The sequence below is a fragment of the Antechinus flavipes genome, chromosome 4 (assembly GCF_016432865.1).
Source record: "Antechinus flavipes isolate AdamAnt ecotype Samford, QLD, Australia chromosome 4, AdamAnt_v2, whole genome shotgun sequence".
In the NCBI taxonomy this organism is placed as follows: domain Eukaryota; kingdom Metazoa; phylum Chordata; class Mammalia; order Dasyuromorphia; family Dasyuridae; genus Antechinus; species Antechinus flavipes.
Genome location: NC_067401.1, coordinates 66,505,256 through 66,525,736, shown reverse-complemented (window position 1 = coordinate 66,525,736; position 20,481 = coordinate 66,505,256). Strand labels below are relative to the sequence as shown.

At 33.1% G+C, this 20,481-nt stretch overlaps 2 protein-coding genes across 2 annotated transcripts in view; one reads left to right on the top strand and one right to left on the bottom strand.

The window, feature by feature from the left end:
• Positions 1 to 10,040, top strand: part of PALMD (palmdelphin) — an 81,950-nt gene extending 71,910 nt beyond the window's left edge. Inside the window, exon 8 of the mRNA XM_051993273.1 lies at positions 1,023 to 10,040. Within this exon, the coding sequence (XP_051849233.1) occupies positions 1,023 to 1,036 (14 nt within the window). The 3' untranslated portion in view covers positions 1,037 to 10,040. The remainder of the gene's footprint in view (positions 1 to 1,022) is intronic.
• Positions 10,041 to 11,754: 1,714 nt separating this feature from the next.
• Positions 11,755 to 20,481, bottom strand: part of LOC127559465 (ferric-chelate reductase 1-like) — a 53,245-nt gene continuing 44,518 nt past the window's right edge. The window contains exons 12-16 of the mRNA XM_051993270.1: positions 19,159 to 19,256; positions 18,016 to 18,074; positions 17,554 to 17,697; positions 14,233 to 14,294; positions 11,755 to 14,157 (exon numbers count right to left, since the gene is read on the bottom strand). Coding sequence (XP_051849230.1) covers positions 14,065 to 14,157; positions 14,233 to 14,294; positions 17,554 to 17,697; positions 18,016 to 18,074; positions 19,159 to 19,256 — 456 coding nt within the window. The 3' untranslated portion in view covers positions 11,755 to 14,064. The remainder of the gene's footprint in view (positions 14,158 to 14,232; positions 14,295 to 17,553; positions 17,698 to 18,015; positions 18,075 to 19,158; positions 19,257 to 20,481) is intronic.

The following is a 20,481-nucleotide window of genomic DNA, read 5'->3' as shown; positions in this document are numbered from 1 at the left end:
TAAAAGATTTTGTTGGGAGTTTGACTATTAAACCGAGTTTGTCAAGATTGTTATTTATTACTAGTATCAAATTATCTTCTAGTTATTTAGAATAAGGAGGGCCATAATAACTTTCCTCTCCCTGAGTCTGCTTTAGACAGAGCAATAGACCTCAGGAAAGTAGACTCTAAAAGTCTCAGAACTTATTGGAGGGGCCTTCAGACCTCAGGAAAGTAGACTTCAAGAGTCACCAAAGTTATTTGAGTGGCCTTCAAAGAAAATAAAGTGGTTCTATTAAGAGTTTAAGTAGATAACTTATATAATAAGGTACCGTTCATTTCCAAAATTCTAAAAAGTATTCTTAGGTAAAGTTACTTGCTAAAGTAAGTAACAATCATTTAAAAAAATATGATGGTCTCAAAATCCCATAGTCACTGAAATCAATGTGAATTAAATAGATCGATCATGATACTATATTCTAAAAAGGTTTTGTTTTTCAGATTGTCTCTAGCCAGGCATTCCAGCTCCCATTCTGGAACCCAGGCTTTTGCTTGATAAGAGTTCATCCTACAGAGTCCAACACAAATTCACCAGTCTATTTTTTACCTACATTCATGCCAGTCTGATCCTTCATCCCTATTATTCATCTCTTGTTCTGGGGACAATAATCAAAACAGTACTAGAATTTCTAAATAGGATATGTCAACCAATCACTTTGTGATTTCCCTCACCATTTCTATTTTTTTTAACCAAAACACATCTCACTCGATCCCCACCAATTCCCTACATATGCTGTCTTCCTATATTAGAATGTTAGCTCTTAGACAGCAGGAATTATCTTGCTTTTTGTATTTGTTTCCACAGCTCAGTTCCTGGCACATAGTAAGTATTTAACTTCATCCATTCATTTTCTCTTCCTTTAAAAATAGGTATGTAATTTGAGGCATTAAAAACTAATTCTCAGTACATTTGACATCAAAAAAAATCAAGCTGTGTTTGTGTTTTCATGACCCAAGACCAAAATCTATCACTTTGATTTGCAGGGGCTCTTCACTAAATTAAAACTACCAAATCAAGACCTCGAAGCACCAGTCCCATGGTATTTTTAAAGAAGCAACAATGATCAGACCAGATGAATTTTATCATCCCAATCTAAGCTACCTTCATGTCCTTTGACTTCTGACCTAAGAAGAACAGACAGTGGCAACCATAGATATGAACATATACAGTCAAATAGCAGGGAAGTTTCTGAATACCTAAAAGAAGACAATGAAACAGCAAAAATCAATGCCATTTAGGAAGTAATGCTATGCTCCTAGAAAAGTGATGCTGTCCAACCAATAAATTGGCAAAGACAATAAAAGACAAAAATGATTAATATTGAAGGAGTTGTGGGAAGACAAGCAGATGAATGAGCTGTGATAAGCAACTTCTGGGCAACAAATTTGGAGTTATACTTACAAATCTCCAAACTGTACGATAATACTACCATCAGAACATACCATCAGAAGACCAAAGATAGATGAAAAGTTCTTATGCATTGAAAAAATTATAACAGCACTGTTTGTAATAACAAAACACTGGAAGGAAAAAGGACACAAATCAATGGGAGGATGATTTTCTGAAATCTAGTTGTCTTGCTTAGATCATTCTTCTGCTCTACCAGTTTACATACATATGAAGATAATGGAATATGATCGTGTCATTAAGAAATGGTGAATATGAGAAACTTAAAGAAACATGGAAAATCTTATATGCAGAGCAAAAAAAAAAAAGAGGATACTAGAGAACAATTTACAAGATATCCATAATAATGTAAAGGATAGAAACACTGGAAGCATTTGGAACTCTAATAATGCAGTGACTTGTCTTGACTTCAGAGTACTTGATGGTAAAGAATACCCCATCTTTCTTCATGGGTGCAGAATGAAGGATGCATTTTCGGGCATGACAAATGTGTTGATTTGCTTTGATTGGCTATTTTTTACTTATAATAAGAGAGGCTGACGTAGCAGACTGGAGTAATCATTATGAAGAGATAGTAATTTTTTAAGAAAGAGAAAGCCTCAATCAAATCTACCAAAAAAAAAAAATGATGTTGACATCATGAAGCAGTTAAATAAGTTCAGGTTCCCCTGACTCTTGGCAGTTGGCAAGATTACTGGGATTAGGTAAAGCTAAAATACCAAGTCATAGCAGAATTTGGCATGTGAGTTTAATTAGACTAGAATCAACAGGGCAGACCAAGAGCCAAGCATTAGCAGGGGACCAGACAGGCTGACTCTTACTGAATTACTTTAGGCTGTAAAAGCAGTGGCTAATCACTATAGCTCATGGGCAAGGTCACCAAAGTAATGGAATAATAGCCCACACAATCTCCTGGAACAGAACAGAAAGAATTATGCAAGGCAGAGATGGGAGCCATATTTCTGTTAAGGACTACAGACCCAGGATAGGCAGGGTGGGATTGAATCACAGTACCACAGATTTTCAGAGTTGGAAGAGACCTCATCAGACAGTTACCCCCCCCCAAAAAAAAAAAAGAACCCTTGTTATGTCACATTCAAAAACACATCTTTGCCTAAAAACCTCCAGCAAGATGGACAACACTCTCATCCACCCAGCTCATTACACTTCTGACTAGCTCCAGTTGTTAAGTTTTTCCTTATATCAAACCTAAATGTACTTTTTTACACGTTCTGTCCAGAGCTCCCAATTAGATTCCCTTGAGCCAAACGGAAAACATTAAATCCTTTTTTCCATATGATAGCCTTCAAAGACTAGAAGACTTCTAATATTACAATGTAGACTCCTTGTAAGGAGAGATTATTTCAAGTTTTGTATTTTTATCTATTTCCAATTCCTAGCACAATGTCTGGCACCCAACAGGTGTTTAATAAATACTAGTAACTGATTGATATTGTCCTCCTTGTATTTTCTTCAGTCAATCAGCTAACAATTATGTGTCAATCACTCTGCTAAGCTAAGCATTTGTTTATTTACTTCTTCCTCACATGGCATTAAACCAACACTTTGTGATCTATCTATGCTCTTCTGAATTGTCTCCAGCTTATAAACATCTTTCCTAAAATGTAACTCCTAGACTTGAGCTATACTTCAGATGTGATCTAACTTTTTTGGACATCCATAACATATTGTTGATTTATTGAGCTTCTAAGCCAAAATAAAACCTTGACATCTTCTTTAGATAAACTGCTCCCAATCTATACCTTTTCTATCTTATACTGAAGAAGTCAATTTTTAAAAACTCAAGTTAACACTTTACTTCAATTTGTATTCCTATTACATATTATTATATTAGATTTGTTCCAGTATTCTAGCAATTCAAGATTTTTCTTGATCCTAATTCTTTCACCAAATAGTTTAACTTCTAGCTTTGGGTTACACTTGAAAATTTGATAATTTGTCTTCTAAGTAATTGGTTTAAAAAAAAATGTTAAACATCACAGGAACCAGTATAAATACATGGAGCACTCCACTGGAGACCTCCAACCAAAATGTAATCAAACCATTAGTGACTATCGAGTCCAACCAGCTCCAAATCCATATATTTTTATCATTCTGAGCCCATCTCCTCCTATTTTTCTACCAGGAGCGGGATATGGACTGAACATGTAGTTTTTACTAGGATAGTAGATACATTTCCTCTGTGAGGAAACTCTCTACCAATGCAAACTGGTACCTTCTCTTCAACAATGATAACTAGTAGCAGAAAAAGGCAGGGCTACATAATTATTTTGCTTTTGTTTTCTCTGCTAAGAAGAATGGTCCAAGTAGAAGGAGCAGATCAAAAATAGATAATAGTGAGTTGATATTCAAGTTAAGAAAGAGAACAGTTAAACTGCAACTGAAGAATTCTAATTATCTGACCCACATAAAAGCCATCTTTAAGTACTAAAAGAACTGGTAGATGCAAATGTCTAAACTGTCAGTAATATTTGAAGAACAGGACGATGGATCAAAGGCTTGGAGAAAGACAAGTGTTTATATTTTTTAAAGGGGGGGAAGAAAATGGAATTTGCACACTATGTATTAGGTGTAAAGAGCTAGCATGTCTTCATGAAGAGCAAATCATGACTCTAGAACTTTGAAAGACAGAAATTATCATAAATAAGTTAAGAACTTGTTAGCTGCTCTGATTTGAGCAGTTATAGCAGATGCTGGAATATTGGAGTCTCCCATTATGACTGGAATCCAGATAGGGAGAATGTTGACATGAAGTTACATTCCCATGTGAGAACTCCAGAAAGGAAAGACATTTCGTCTTCAAGAGGACACACTTGATACCAGATTCTTTTGAGGACAATACCAGATATCTGGAACGAAAGAAACAAACCATGGAAGTTGTAGGCTAACAGAGGAAGCAAGCTCCTCAGAAAATTCTGTCATTTTCTGTACTATCTTGAAAAAGAACTGTCTCTTACAAAACTCTCTTGCCAACTATGTCCTTCTTTCAGCCATACAACCTTTCATCAACAATTAGGAGAGTTTAAACAAAAGTTCCAGGCTTGGCAGGGAAGTCTATTTACAGTCTTTTACATGTGACCTGTTCTTCACAGATGAAGAATTTCCTCTATTTCTTCTTCCTTTCCAGGGGGTCTAAAATATGCTCTAATCACAAGATCCCTTCTATTTGTACCTCCATTGATTGATCTTCATCCAAATGCTCTCTTCCATGTTTACTTCCCTTTGTTTCTTGGAGACCTTTAAATAATTAGGCTTTCTGCTTTTTCCTTTTTATTTATTTATTTGCTTGTTTTTATTATTATTTTTTTTTTTTTTTGCTGAGGCAATTGGGGTTAAGTGACTTGCCCAGAGACACACAGCTAGAAAGTGTTAAATGACTGAGGCCAGATTTGCAGTCAGTTTCTCCAGACTTCAGGGCTGGTGCTCCATCCTTTCCACCTCCTCGCTGCCCCTATAATTATGCTTTCTTAATATATAATACTACTCCACCACTGTTTTTACTTATCTTGTTACTTTTGAATAAAATATATTTATCCAGAGGCAGAACAACTGCCAGCTGGGGAAGGACAAAACCAGGCTGCACCACTATCCATAACCTAATCACCCCATTCTCTTGCTAGAAAATGCAAGCAGAGTGATCAAAGTTCTATATTCCTTGTCCTTTCATAGCAAAATAATCCCTTGAAGACTAAGAGCATTATTATTCATCTATCATCCAATACTATCCCTATCTTTCCCTATCCTTTTATTATTCAATCAGTGGTTACCTAAAAAAAAACTTATACCCAATGCCCACTTTCTGATCATTTATCCCAATTCTTCTCAACTCTATTTTCCCCATGACCCAGTTTAAGCCTTTCATTGTGCCTCCTGGAATTCCAACTCCAAAGAAAACAAACTTTTCTTCATCCTGAACTCTTTTCCTTTACATTGTTTCCAATTATTTGCCCTTACTGAGATTTGGCTTTTCCCATGTGATACTCCATCCTTGCTCATCTTCTCCAATACTGACAATACTTTTACTGGACCTTCCCTTTCCCAGCACAGTGGTCCTAGGGAGAAGTTGGAATATTCCTTGTTTCCCATTGCCATTTATAAGTTCTCTTTTTGCTGTCATTGCTCAGCAACATCTTTATCTTCTTCAGAGTACACAGCATCAAATTTCCCCACTCTAATTCAAATTATATTGGCTGTTATTAATTACTCCTATGTTATTCTCCTCCCTTTCTTTAGGAATTTAGTACCTGAATAAAATAACTTTATTTCATCTCCAACTCCTGCCTTTATGCTGCAGGACTTCAAAGTGTATATGGATTCTCCCTCAAACTCTCTATCTAATTTCTCAGTATCAAATTCCTTCCTCTGATCCTTTCTTTTCCAACTCAGCTCTATACATGGATGGTCCCTGGATCACCCTCAAGTGTTCTACTTTCTTAATCAAAAACTCTGACAACTCCCTATCTCATAATGAACTCATCATTCCATTTCTTCATCATTATAGATCAATTTTCTACCTTCATCTAGACCTTCAATACCTTTCTCAGTCCATTACCATTGTTCTAGCTTCATTTTCCTCCCTTCCCAATCATAACTATATTCTTAAACCAACTCAATTCCATACCATTATCAACTCTTGAATCACTTGCCACTTTGTTCTATCACCATACATACTAGGCAAACTTCAACTCTTGATTACTACCACCATGTTCCTTCTAGCTGCTGAAGAGAAATAGAGGGAATTATAATCATGTTGAGTATATTATAAATTCATCTTACCTTTGTCCTCATTGCAACAAGACAGTCCATTGATTCCTCCTTAATTGATTCCCAGTATCACTCCACTAAGAAACTCTCTCAAGACTTCTCAACTCTTTTCATACCTCCACCATTTTTCTGGTCTTTTGGTGACAAACTTTACTACTTAACTTTTCTGAATCAATTAAGGTAATTGCTTCTTCTCTTTTTATCTCAAAAACCTCTATCTCCCACTGTCTTCTTTTCTCACAAGATCTAAAAATGCTATCTTCTCTATAAATACCCTCTTCCATTTTCTCCAGCAGATTTCCCCCTGAATCATTCTTTCCATCTCTTTAATCTTCAGTCTGTCCCTATTTAGTGGTTCCTTCTCTACTTCCTTGAAATGTCATCTCCCTCATCTTTAAAAAAATAAATAAATAAAGGGAAAGAAAAAGAAAAAAATTTTCACAGCACTTTCACTCCATTCCTTTGTAAATATGGGAGGTTAATAATCAGCTTTTCTTGATTTTGTCTCTTCTTCCTCTTTTTCTTTATTTTCTTATTTAAATGGTATTTGGTATATGGATTGCTCTCTAGAAGAAGAGAACTATAAGAAGAAATTCCAGTTATGCCAAAAAATAAATAATATCAATGAAAATTTATTGAAAAAACTCAATTAAACTTTACTATCCCCTTAAGTAATTATACTGTACAGAGCTACAGGATGTAGAGACTCCTTTAACAGCCATATTCCTTTAAAAAGCTGTGTATACTCAACGACTTAATTTCCTCTTTAACCACTCCCTCTAAAACTTTTTGTAACATAGATTCCAACCTCATTACTCAACTGCACCTGTTGAATCTAAAGTTAGTAATGAAATCATAATTGCCAAATCTGGTGGTATTTCCTCATTCTCCATCTTTCTTGACTTCACTAATGCATTTGACATCGTCAACCATGCTCTTCTGGATATTTTTCTCCTTTCTCTGGGTTTTCTTGACAACATATTAGTTCTCTTTCTGTCTGAACACTCCTCAACTCATCATTCAGATCATGTGTCCTAATTGTAGCTATTGCCCAAGATTCTTTTGTGGACCCTCTTATCTATATTCTTTCTTAGTGACCTCATCAATTCCCATGGTAAACATTTAATCAATTATTTTTTATTTGTTTATAATCCAATTATTTCAGTTTAAATGCAGAAACCAAAACCCCAAGAATTGAAATGACTTCCCAAGTTTACTATGAGAAATATGAAAAAGAAAACATTTCCATCTGGGAGAATTTAATTCAACATTTTTTAAATGCCTACTGTGAACTTAGCATTATAAAATGTTTGGGGAATCAAGGAAAGAATTGTGAAGGAAATAATACCTTATATAGGAATTCAATAAAGGAAGAAAGATGAAGAAGAAGGAATCTATTCCAAGCATAGAGGATAGTATGGGCTTTCTCAGGCTTGAAGACATGAAAGAAAAATAGGGTAAGGCAGGACAAGAACATAACAATGACTGATACATTCTAACTGGAATTTAGAGTATGTGAAATGAAATATTGTAAGATTAAGATGAAAAAGAAGATTGGCTCCAGATGAATGGCCCTGAATGCTAAGATTTGTAATTTATTCTGGTAAGCAACGAAGTTCAAATGACAGATTTTGTGATTAGAGGAATGATGTGATCAAACCTATTGGTGTCTTCAGGTTTAAATCTAATTTTTTTTCTTTAGTATATCCTGATCACAGAAACAGATTTTCTCTCAAAAATCTCTGTCTGGCTTAGAGTCTACTATCAATTGAAGTTAAGAAAAAGGGCAGGAGGGAACTGGCCCTGAATTTCTAAGGCAAGGTGAGTTCTATTTGGGAGAGGTACATTTTATAGTAATGATACATCATCCAGTTGGAAATATTCAGCAAGCAAATGGAAATATAGGTCTGAAACTCTGAGTAGATGTCATAAAGTAGAAATTCAGATTTAGAAACCACTGTATAATATTGATCCCTAAAGTCAATGAAGCAAATGAAATCCCTAAGAGAGAGAAATTGTAAAGATAGAAGAAAGGGAGATCAAGAATAGATCCTTGAGGAAAATTCATATATTTGAGGAATTGAAGAAAGGAGATATTCAGAAACAGAAAAGGAAAAACCAAATACTGGAATGAATACAGAATGAAATGACACAGAATCAAAAGGATGGAAGTCAAAAGTGTCAAATTCTGCAGAGAGTTAGAAGAAAATGATTGAAAAATGTCATTGAACTTAACCATATAATCATTTTTAATCCTTCAAAAGTTGTTTTTGATAATGTAGGGAGAATGAGACCCAAAGAACAAAGATTTGAGAAGTGAGAAGTAAAATCTCAGAATTCTTTTAATTTCTATTTCCCAAATTAATAGCAATTTGGAGCATTTTTTCACATAGCTATAGATTATCTTGAGATTCTTCCTTTGAGAGTTATTTGCCTTTTAAAATCTTGAGACCATTTGTCAAGTAGAAAATAACTGTTCTTATAAATTTGAATGAGTTCCTTTTAGATCTTGGAAATGAGACATTTATCAGAGAAACTAGATGCAAAGATTTTTCTCAATTGGCTATTTACCTTTTAAAGTTTTGTTACATTTATTTGTGCAAAACCTTTTTAATTTTATGTAACAAAAATTATTGATTTTATCTTTTGTAATCCTAAATCACTAATTTAGTTACAAACTTTTCCTACTGATAGATTTAATAGGTGTAATTATTATACAACCTTTTATAGTTAGGTCATATATCCACTTGGAGCTTATCTTGCTCTAAGGTGTTACATCTAAATATGATTTCTTCCATAATGTTTATACAATTTTCTCAGTAGTTTTTGTCATTGAATGAATCTTTTTCTCAACAGCTGAGGTCTTTGTGTTTGCCAAATACTAGGTTATTAGATATATTTGGCTTCAGTATATTTTGTTGCTAATGTGCTCACTGATTAATCTCTAATTTTTAGCTAGTATTAAATTATTTTGAGAATTACTGTTTTCTAGTATAGTCTGAGATCTGGTAGACTCCTTTCATTCCTACTTCTTTTCATTAATTCCTGTGAAGTTCTTGATCTTTTTTGCTTTCATATGAATTCCATTATTATTTTTTCTAGTTCTGCAAAAATATCCTTGCATAGTTTAACTGATAATATTGTCATTTTTCTTATATTGATTCATTCTACTCATGAGTAATTACTATTTCTCTAATTATCTAGATTTGTCTTTATGTAAACAGTGGTTTGTAGTTGTGATTGTATTTATATAGTCTTTGGGTATATCTTGGAAAGTAGACTCCCATAAATTCTGTATCCAGAAATTTTAAATGGAATCACTTTCTATCTCTTTCTACTGGTTTTTATTGGTATCATATAGGCATGATAATGGTTTGTGTGGATATATTTTATATCCTGTAGTTTGCTACAGTTATTAATTACATCATTTTAATTTTAGTTGATGTTTTAGATTTAAGTACAAAAATCATATCATCTGTGAAGCAATCATTTTGTTTCTTCTTTACCTGTGTAATATTCTAAATTATTTTTTCTTGTGTTATTGGCAATGGACATATTTATTTCACTCTTGATTACACTGGAAAGAGTTCTAGTTTATTTTGATTATAATGGAAGTTCTTGGTTTTAGATACAATTTATCATTTTTTAAAAAGGATTACTTATTTGTATTTTTCTAAGGTTTTAACAGAAATGGGTGTTTAACTCTGTCAAAAACTTTTTCTTCATATGTTGATATAGGCATATGATTTTTGCTTATTATGTTATTAATATTGTTAATAAAATTTACAGATTTTGTTTTATTAACTCAACTCTGCATTCCTGGCATAAATCCAATCTGGTTATATAATTCATAGTGTATGATCTTTCTCATATATTGTTTTAGCGTCTTTGCTGTTTTAGTTAAAGTTTTTATAACCCTATTCATTTTAATGAATATTCATTTAAAATTTTAAATCATGTCACTTCCAATTAACTTTTTATCTTTTTTTTCCAATGGCCCATTAATAGAATTTTTATTTATAAATTATTTTATTAATGAGAATATTAGTAAAAATGTATATCATATTTTCTGATTTTCTGTATTTGGTTAAAGTTTTTCTCTCAAAACATGACTAATTTTTGTAAATGCCATTCACACTATACATATTTGGAATATGTATACTCATTTTTATGCATATGCAACAATAATCAAATGTCTACCATTTTTTTTTTCCCTAAAACTCTATTGGATATTTCCCGTTTTTCTTACTATCTTTGGCTAGATTTATCTGGAGTTGATGGAGTAAAATGAAGTTTCCTACTTTTATAATTTTACTATTTTTCCTTATAATTCATTACATTTTTCCTTTTAGTATTTAGAATCTATGCCATTCAGAGCATATGTGTTGTGTTGAAATCAATCATTTACATTGTCATTCAGCAAAGTTATTTTCCAATTTGTCTCTTTTAATTAAGTGTATTTTCGTTTCTTTGTCTGTGATCCCGTTTTTCTGAGTTCAGCAGAAGAATAACAAATTTTGTTCATGCCCCTTATTTTAGTTCCATATCTTTGTTTCAAGAGTATTTCTTATAAACAACATATTACTAAATTTTGCTAAATAATTCTGATTAAATCTTTACTTTAATAGGTGAGTACATGCCATTCACATTCACAATAATGATGATTATTTCCCTTTATCATGGTTTCTTATACTTTTTTCTTCTTTATACTATTTGCTCCCTAATTATTTCAAGTTGTTGTCCCTTCTTTTGTTTTCTTTTTAACCTTCTCTTCCCTAACCTCCCTCAAGCTTAAGATTTGTTTTTGTTTATGACTAATTCCTTCTCAACTCTTCCTTTTATACTCCTGTTTCTTCTCTTCTTATTCCTCTCTCTATCCTTTTTTAATTTATTGTATTCCTATACCAAACTGTGTGTGTATGTATGTGTTGCCCTCTTTTGATCAATTTAAATGAAAAACTTTGCTCTCCAATATACTCCCCTTCCATGATAGTATACAGCTCTACTTATAAAAACTAATTGTATGCATTACAAATTTCCCATTTTCCCCTCACATATCAACTCCTTTTATTTTTTCACACAGAACTTTTGAAATGTTACAAAATTAATTATGAGTTTTTTATTTCAGTTAACTATCTCTGTGACCCTTTTTGGTTTTAGGATTTTAAAGGGAAAAAACTAGATCTGAGAACTTTGATGTTTATTACCTGCCTGACTATGGACAAGTTATTCTACTTCTCTGATTTTCTGGCTCCTAACTGATAGAAAATTGTCAAATAATGCTATTATTTAGCCACTTTGGTAGGAAAATGAATAAACACTGGAAATTTAGGAAAACTTGAATTCAAACCCTGCCTCAAAAACTATCCATATCCTTGGGCAAATCTCATTTTCAGTTTCCTTATCTTTAAATGGAAAGAAATAATAACATCTGCTTCATAGGATTGTTGTGAAGATAATATCTGAGTTATCATATGTAAAGCATTTTATAAACCTTAAATCCATAGAAGTAAAAAAAATAAAAACATGATATACAATTTTATTTATAACAATGTATACTTACATACAAGTTCATATTTACATACAACATTATAGCAATGAAAACAGTGGTCAAACGAACAATTATTTGATGTCCAAATCAACTTTGATTAAGAAAAATGATAATTCTTACATTTAGGGGGCATTTTTTCCTTTAGCATGAAATTAGAAATACTTTATTGTACACTTCTGCATTACAGTGGAACTGCTATGGAACTATTAATGTAACACTGCCATAGATAATTTCATTAAAGTATTTCAACAGATAAATAATCCAGAAAGACTTAAAAAAGGAAGCTGCATCACAGAGCTCCCAGACACTGCAGTTAATTACTCATATTATCAAAGCTTATCTTCCCCTTTGAATGACTTTTCCCTCTTTTGATTTAGAATATAATATATAACAAGAAGTTTAGTCATGAACAAGTCTTACCACCAGCAAACAGGAAAAAAATTTATCATACAATGATATTACTGTGCTCTACCTTTTAAAAATAATAAAATTAACAATATAATAATGATAAAAAGGAACATAGATCATGAAAGCAAAAGTATTAAAATTCTGCATTTAGAAAAGATGAATAGAGCAACTTTTTGTTAACCTCTTAGGTTTTGGTTTTTTTTAAATGATTAGTGTTTGCTTACACAGAGAAAGGAAGAAAAATAGACAATTTTATTCAGTAAAATAAATAATAGTAGGTTTGGCTTATATTGTTCCCTTGCTCAAAAAGATTTTGCCTATGACCTAAGCAAAAATTTGAACATCATCAAAACTCAGAGAAATACTATTTAAAATATCAACTAATAATCATATACTAATAACCAAAAAAGAATTCCTCTATTCCATAAAAAGAATATTTAATAACATCTTGTTCTTCACTCTTCAAGTAAATTTCATTTGTTATGGAGTCTGTAAACAAACATCTTTAAAAGGAAAAAATGGCGACCCTCCCTCCCTTTCTCTTCTCACCCCCATAAATACAATTTAATGTAAGTGCAATTTTCTATGTACTACCACCTTCCCAATAAAGAAACAAATCTTAAATAAACTTAGGGAAAGACAGCTGCCAAAACTATTTTCATATCATGTCGGTATGGAAGCATGAATATGAATCACTGAACACTGCTGTTGCAGATCTAGAACTCTGGTTTTAGAGCACCACCCAATGGTTAGAGGTCATGATGGCAACTATGGAATCTGCCCACAAATAATTGGAAGGGACAAGCGAGTAAAAACAAAACAAAAAAATTCACATGAAGAATGGCATTTTCTGCTTCATTTCATGAGTTTCTTTCTAAGGCAATATAGCTCTTGGCATCTTTTTTAAATTTCAGGATGGAAAGCTATGGAGGGCACTAGACATATGTTAGACAAGTGTTCTTTTGAATCAATTTGCCCAAGTTTTATCTTCAACATTAATAAGAGTCATACATTATAGTCAAAACGAGAAACATGAAAAAAGAGGATTCATTGTTTCTGTTCTAATCCTGAGGTTCTTTAAAGGATTTTGTTAGATCAGCTGAGAAGACTTGATGGGGCGATAGTGTTTTTTCTACACAGGGCTTTAAATAAAACCCATGATGTTTTCTTTACCTTTACCTTAAAGATAAGGAGAATAGAATAAGGATTATGTTCAAACTCTTCTAACAACTATGTAGCTTTCCGTTTTAAGAGAAGCTACAGTGTTTAAGATGAATTAATGAAAAGGCATGGATTTCTTTTTTTTTTTTTTTAACTGTAACATATTGCCATTAGGAGCTTAGCTTCTTCAATGGAAATCATTTTTTTCCCAAAAGTTAAAAGTGAGTTGGTTGGATTTTAGTTTTGTTAGGATAGAGGACCATTAAAGTTTCTTTACAAATTTATTTTGTTTTTATTATACTTACCTCATAGAAGAAAGTGTGAGATTAGTTCCTTCAAGTATAACTTTCCTTGAAGCTGTAAAACTACCCATAAAGGACTTGATAAAAGTTTATTACCCAGACAACCCTTGATGAAAGGGATGCTTCACAGCATTCCCCTTCACTGCGACCATTCCAGAGAAATACATATCCAGCTCTAACTTCAGTTAGCTGGCTTTCATTGGCCATTCTTGTTTCACTCAGGGTTGTTATTTGGATCACTTCTTTTCAGTAATCCTAGCTCAGAATCCTTTCATAAATATGACATTCATCTTTCAAATTAAAATTTCAGAAAACAATTGGGAGCAAGTAATACAGGCTTCAAGTTTTATCATTTCATCACTCAGGTCCAAGGTTCTGTTTGCCTTTGTCCACTCACTGTTGGAAGTTAGATCACTGCCGGCCAATTGCAGTTAAGAATGTGAAGAGGAAAGCAACATTTCCACAAAAATAGATGACTAATACCACCTTTTTAAATGTATGGCCCTGAAAGAGAAATGGATATTTCAGTAAAGTAGACATCACTTCCTGAGATGTTCTTATAAGACTAAAGAAACTTACCTCTGCCTCAGCTGCTGTAAACGACTGAAGAATCTGAATTCTATCATCTTCCAATATTTCAACTGTCAAAAACAATAAGATTTTATCAAGAGATTTAACAGCATTGCCTCCTCTACTTTTCCTCACCCTTCTACCTCTGAGATCTTGAGCTTCTGATTAGTGAGCATTCATCTTATCTTACCTCTTGACTTCCATTACCCTGCTGGCCCAAAATCTTCTTAGCAATTGTCCAGGCTGCCTGTCTTATGATAAAACTTTTCTGGCTTCTATCACTCCCTTCACCACTATACCTAGATTAGTTTTGATTGCAAAAATTAAAATAGTTTCACAGCATTCCCCTTCACTGCGACCATTCCAAAAAAAACACATATCAGTTAGCTGGCTTTCATTGGCCATTCTTGTTTCACTCAGGGTCGTAATTTGGATGCTGTAATTGCTGAGTTCACTGTCAACAAAAGCTGTTCATCTTTCAAGTTCCATGAACCTTGGAAAGTCAAAAATAGAGGCCTGTGGTCCAAAGCCCAGACTAAGCTAAATTCATTCTCTTGGTTCTCTCCCTATCTTCAATCTGTCCTGCAAACAAATGGCAGATTTGAGTTCCAGAGCATAAATCTGACTATAAAGGAAATTATTAGAAACACTATTCTTCATGTATATGCCAATAAATAAAATGGATGAATGTTAACAGAAATATAATATACTCAAACTAATAGAATAAGAAATAGAGAATTTAAATAATTCAAGTTCAGAAAATTGAACAAATCATAAGTTGTAAGTTCTAAATAGGAAAACTATATAAAGGACCAGATGGAAATTCCCTCAAGGTTCATCTCAAGTATCACCACCTACATAAAGCCTATTGATCAATTATGGTGGTAGTAATAACAACAACAACAACAATAATAATAGCTAGCATTTATATAGTGCTTTTAAAATATTTCATTTTAACCTCACCACAACCCTGAGAAATGTCATTATTATTATCCCTATTTCATATACAAGGAAACTGAGGGGAAAAGTTGTGACTTGCCCACAGTCACACAGCTAGTAAGTTTCTGAGGCTGGAATTGAACTCAGGTATTCCAGCCAACAGACTCAATGTATGTACATACCTTCTTATCAATTAACAAGCATGTAGTAAATATCTACTATGTGCTGGGCACTGTGTATACTAGGTTATAGAGATAAAAAGACAAAAATGAAACAGATCCTGCTCTTGAGAACTTTATATTCTACTGATTCTTTCTAGCAGCTAGTGTTTTTCCCTTCTCCTATTCCAAAATTATTTGTATTTGCTTTGCATGCTTTGTATTTGCTTATCTCTCTACATATTGTTTCTCTCCCTACAGTAGAAATATAAATTTTTAATGGCAAAAAATAGATACTTAATAAATGTCTGATGAATGAATGAATTCAAAGAAATTCTTCATCATGAGGTTGGTCACAAAGATTATTCTCAGGCATAGCAACTAAAAAAATTATCTACTAAGGCCAAAGGGATTATGCTATATAGTGACACAAAGGGCAATAAATACTATAAGCCTGTGAATAATTGAAGTATTTTAGACAGGCTTTGTATGAGCCAAAATCATAGCCAAGATAAAATGTCACAATCCATTCCCCAAGTGGAAATCTCTAGATTAGGCCATACTCTAACCCAGAATGGAACCCAATCTCCATCAATCTCTCCTCTCCTTGAAGTAGCTATGGATTTCCTACCTTGCACCAAATAAACTTTTGAGGTCACTTTTGGTAGCTATGATGACTGGTTCAATTTATATCAAGTACATGGATTATTTAATATTATTTGGGTGAAAATGAAAGACCTATTGGCCCTCAAACAAGTCTCTTTAACCTGATATTCCCAGAATTAGGGCTACTCCTTTAGGATGATGAATTATCTCATATAATTCATTAAACTGAAACTATATTTACTTAGTAAGGTTTGGTTGACACCCACAGGATAAATTCATCATAGACATAGAGAAATGACATTTGATGAAATCTAGTCTAATCTTTCATTTTATAGATAAGGAAGCTGAAGTTCAGAGTGATAAATAATTTGTCCAAGACCCTCTAGCATGTTAGCTTGTATTTGACAGACTAACTAGCTGTCATCAAATGGAGAACAAGGTCTTGAGGGAATAGGATATAATACAGTTCTATTTCAACAGAAATAAGAAGACAAAGTTTCCTGTAGTACTTCCAGTAGGTAAGGAAGACATAGCTGATGGATCAGAATGGCCAATGCTGGCTAGAACGGGCATGAAAGTATCGCATGTCTAGGGAGGGGAAATGATGAAAAGAAATCTACAGTGAAAAAGAAATGACAAAAACGACAAAAATATTTCACAAAAGTGCAGAGATCAGGATTTAGCATAAGAGGGAGAGAGGATGATGGTGATAAAAATGATGATAATGATTTTTAAAAGTAGGGATGCCCACCAGTCAACACTGCTGGGCAGAAAATGGAGCAAACAGTTTGAAGCTTCATGGAAATTATTGAGGATGGTTTTCCATTTCAACATGACACAACACCTCAAAGAGAAAAGGTCTTAATAGAATAGTTGAATTGGGGGGTTTTGAAGGGACTACTACAATCCATGCCAGATGATTAAAAAGCACCAAGTTCTTCCAAACCTTTTTTCTATCAAATGGATTGTATCAATTCTCCCATTCCAATTTCAAAAATTCACTTCCTCCTTTTTTGTACTTAGAGCTAAGTCACAGTAGGAGCATACATAATATAAGAATATTATAATATAATATAATATGATATAAGAATAAGGAATATACGCTTCTTTATTTTTAAGAGCTTGTTCAGATTTCTTTACTAGATAAATTAATACATCAGGGAGCTATGATTTTACTGATAGAATCTACTTCCACCAATAACCCATCTACAATATAGAGACTTTTAGAGTTATCTAAGGCTCAAAGAGACTAAGTGATTCTCCCTTAGTCACATAATATCAGAAGCAGGATTTGAATCCAGGTCTTCCTGATGTTAAATTTAGTACTCTTTCCACTGCACAATGTTGCCTTTCTATTATATTTTATTCACCAACTCTAATTTAAATAATTTAATCATATTCTCAAATCTAGTTAGCAAAAATTCTAACATAAATTTTATCAGTAGTTAGAAAGATATGACTTTCCTTAAAGAGTTGAGAAAATGGGGAACTATTTAACAATACTAAGGATTATACAGTCAGGAGAGGGGATGTCCATGAATTTCTGTCCCAATGTTTCCTACCAAAAAAAAGTGGAGAACTATGGAGAATCAACAGATTTTCAAAGGCTTAACTATATAGTTTTTACCTTTGCGTGTAAGTCGATAGGCATGTATCTCAAGAAGAATCTCAGTGCCAACATGCCAAGCTACAAATCCAATCATTGCATAAGTTTTCACTGGAGAGGCAAGGTTGAGTCCTGGTAAGTCCATTCCCAGGAATATTGCTGCAACTAAGTAGAAAACAAAAAATTATTTGACAATATTAAAATGTTACTTAAGGGAGAGAGGGAGAGAGAGAAAGAGAGGAGGGAGGAAGAAAGGAAAAGAGGGAAAGAGAAGGAAGGAGGGAGGAAGGGAAGTAGAGAGAGAGGGAGGAAGGGAAGGAGGAAGGGAAGAAGTTTTTTAAGTTATTTCTGGATTTCAGTTACTTTCTCCTTAAGTCAATTATTTCCATTTCTAATGTATACAAAAATCACTTAAACCAGCTTGAAATTTAGTATAGAATCAAGCAGCAATTAACAATGACAAAAAGCATCATAATTACTTACCTGCTAGTATCCTAGTAGCAGTACCAGTCCCCCAATGAGTCCAATTAAATATCTGGCGTCTAATAAAAGAAAGAAATAGCTTACAGTCTTAAAAATTGTGTGACTACAATTAAATTCAAGAAAAAACTGCAAACTTTCCATATATCTAAGAATTAGTATCTAAAATATTTTTAATATCTAAACCTATTCAATATCTAAAAGCTCTAGATTTTTAAGAAGTTATGAGGCAGATTAAATTTATTGCTGAATTTTATAAACTTCAAGATCATCCCTCATTTAAAAAAAAAAAAGAAGTTCTCTATTTATCCTATAATTCCATTTTTAGGAACATATCCTAAAATGATTGCAAAAGGTATCAAAGATTTTTTAAAATATTATTTATAATTACCCCCCCAAAATGGATTCAACCTCAATGCCCAATGTTACAGAAATAGTTAAATAAATCATGCTACTTGACATAATGGAATATTATGATATATCATAGGATCATAAGTTTAGAAATGAAAGGGACCTTAGATACCATCAAGTTCAAACTAATCATTTTACAGAGAAGGAAAATGAATCTCATAGAAGGTCATATAGCTACTAAGTGTCTGAAGAATATAATCTCTCCCATTCACTTGTTAGCTTTTTGGGAGCAATAACTATTTTTTGCCTCTTTTTGTATCCCTAGCACTTAGGGTATCACATAATAGGTACCTTTAAAAATGTTCATTGATTGATTGAGTCAGAATATAACATTGATCTTTTTGACTCTCACTTCTCACTCTATTCACTGGAACTAGCTGCTTTGAATATGTAGAAGTTTGGTATGATTTTGATGAAATAATAATACAAAGTGAGAAAAAAAGGAAAAGCAGAAAAATGAAATACTCATAAATTATCTTTATAGAAGATAAATGAAGAATAAATGAATAATTGTGATAGTATTTTCTGTATTGGAATCAACTGAATTTCATGTAAATAGTTACAATGAAAGTTTCCTGGGTTGTATTTTTGTTAATTTTATTTGTTATTATATTGTATATACTGTAAAATTTGTTAAATTAACAATTTCATGTTGTTTTTAAGAATTATATTTAAAAGTATTTTGCTAGTTAGTAACCTTTACATTCAGAAAAGAATAAATGGATTGCATCATACCTTGGATCATGTGATGGGGGCCTGAAAACTGCCAGAAGCGGCTGAAGGACTGCTAACATCATCACTACACAGCCAAGGTACGGATGATAGCCTGCTTCCTAAATAAAGAGCCAGTATGAGTACAGTACCACTATGTCCCCCCACAATTAAAGTCTAATAGGAAAAAAATTCGAGTCACTCTAAGAGTATTTGCATGTATTTTAACATAAAAATACATTCTCCTAATATACTAATTTGCCCTCTGTAAATTTTGCCCAAAAATTCCTATATAATAAATTCCCAAAGAGCACCCCGACATCAGACTATTTTTCTTTCTCACTTTCTCACTCTAAAACTCTCTTCTTAGAATTAACTGCTGATGTCACTTTTCTAGGACAAGTGAGCTTCTCTCAGCAGCTGCAATGCTATATAGTTACATGTATGTTTGATTGATTTGTGGTCTGTCTGCTCAAAACCTCAGACAGATAGACTATAACAGATAGTCACATGATTTCACTTGAAACCTTAAGCTAAAGCTTAATAGGCTGTCTCTGAACCAAAAATGAATGAATGAATGAATAGCATTTTTAAGCATTTACTATGTTCCAGACACAGATCCATTGAGATAAAGAAATAATACTTGAGAGGTTGTTATATTATGCAGTTTGAACTCACTGATTCATGGGAAGTCAACTTGTTGAATTGAGAGATAGCAGATTATAATGAAAAGAGCTGGAAGAATTGAGTTCAAGTCTCATTTCTCCTAATTAATGATCATATGACATGGAGCTTGAACCCAGGTCCTTTGACTCCCCAATAAGCATTCTTTTGACTCTACTACAAATCAATCAGATTAAAGTATACCAAACTGTACTTAGGAATTTGTGCCTGGCACAAAGACCACAAATCACATTTGGAGAAAGGTAAATGAAGAATGAGTTAACTGAGAGGTAGACAGAAACCACTGAGAAGGAGGGGTGAGAAAGGGAGACAGAATCTCCAAAACAGCATTGCAAAGCCACTACTTAGGAGACTATTGCATGAGAGGAAAGAATAAGTTCATTCATACATAGCTTCCTAGTTTTACTAATATAATAATGGGGATCAGGCAAATGCACAAACCCCATCAACTTGCTCTGCTGATGAGGAACCTGCTTCCAGTAGAGTTGCCATCACCTGGAATGGGCGTGCATTGGAGAGACTAGATAAACCTTCTTTAACTTGTTCTGATCTACTAATAATGTGTTAAGAGGATTCTTTTTTTATTGATTATATAACTGGAATCAGAGGTGTCTTCAAGAGTTCTCTTCACCCCAGGCTCTTTACCTTGGTGCTCTCGGGGTA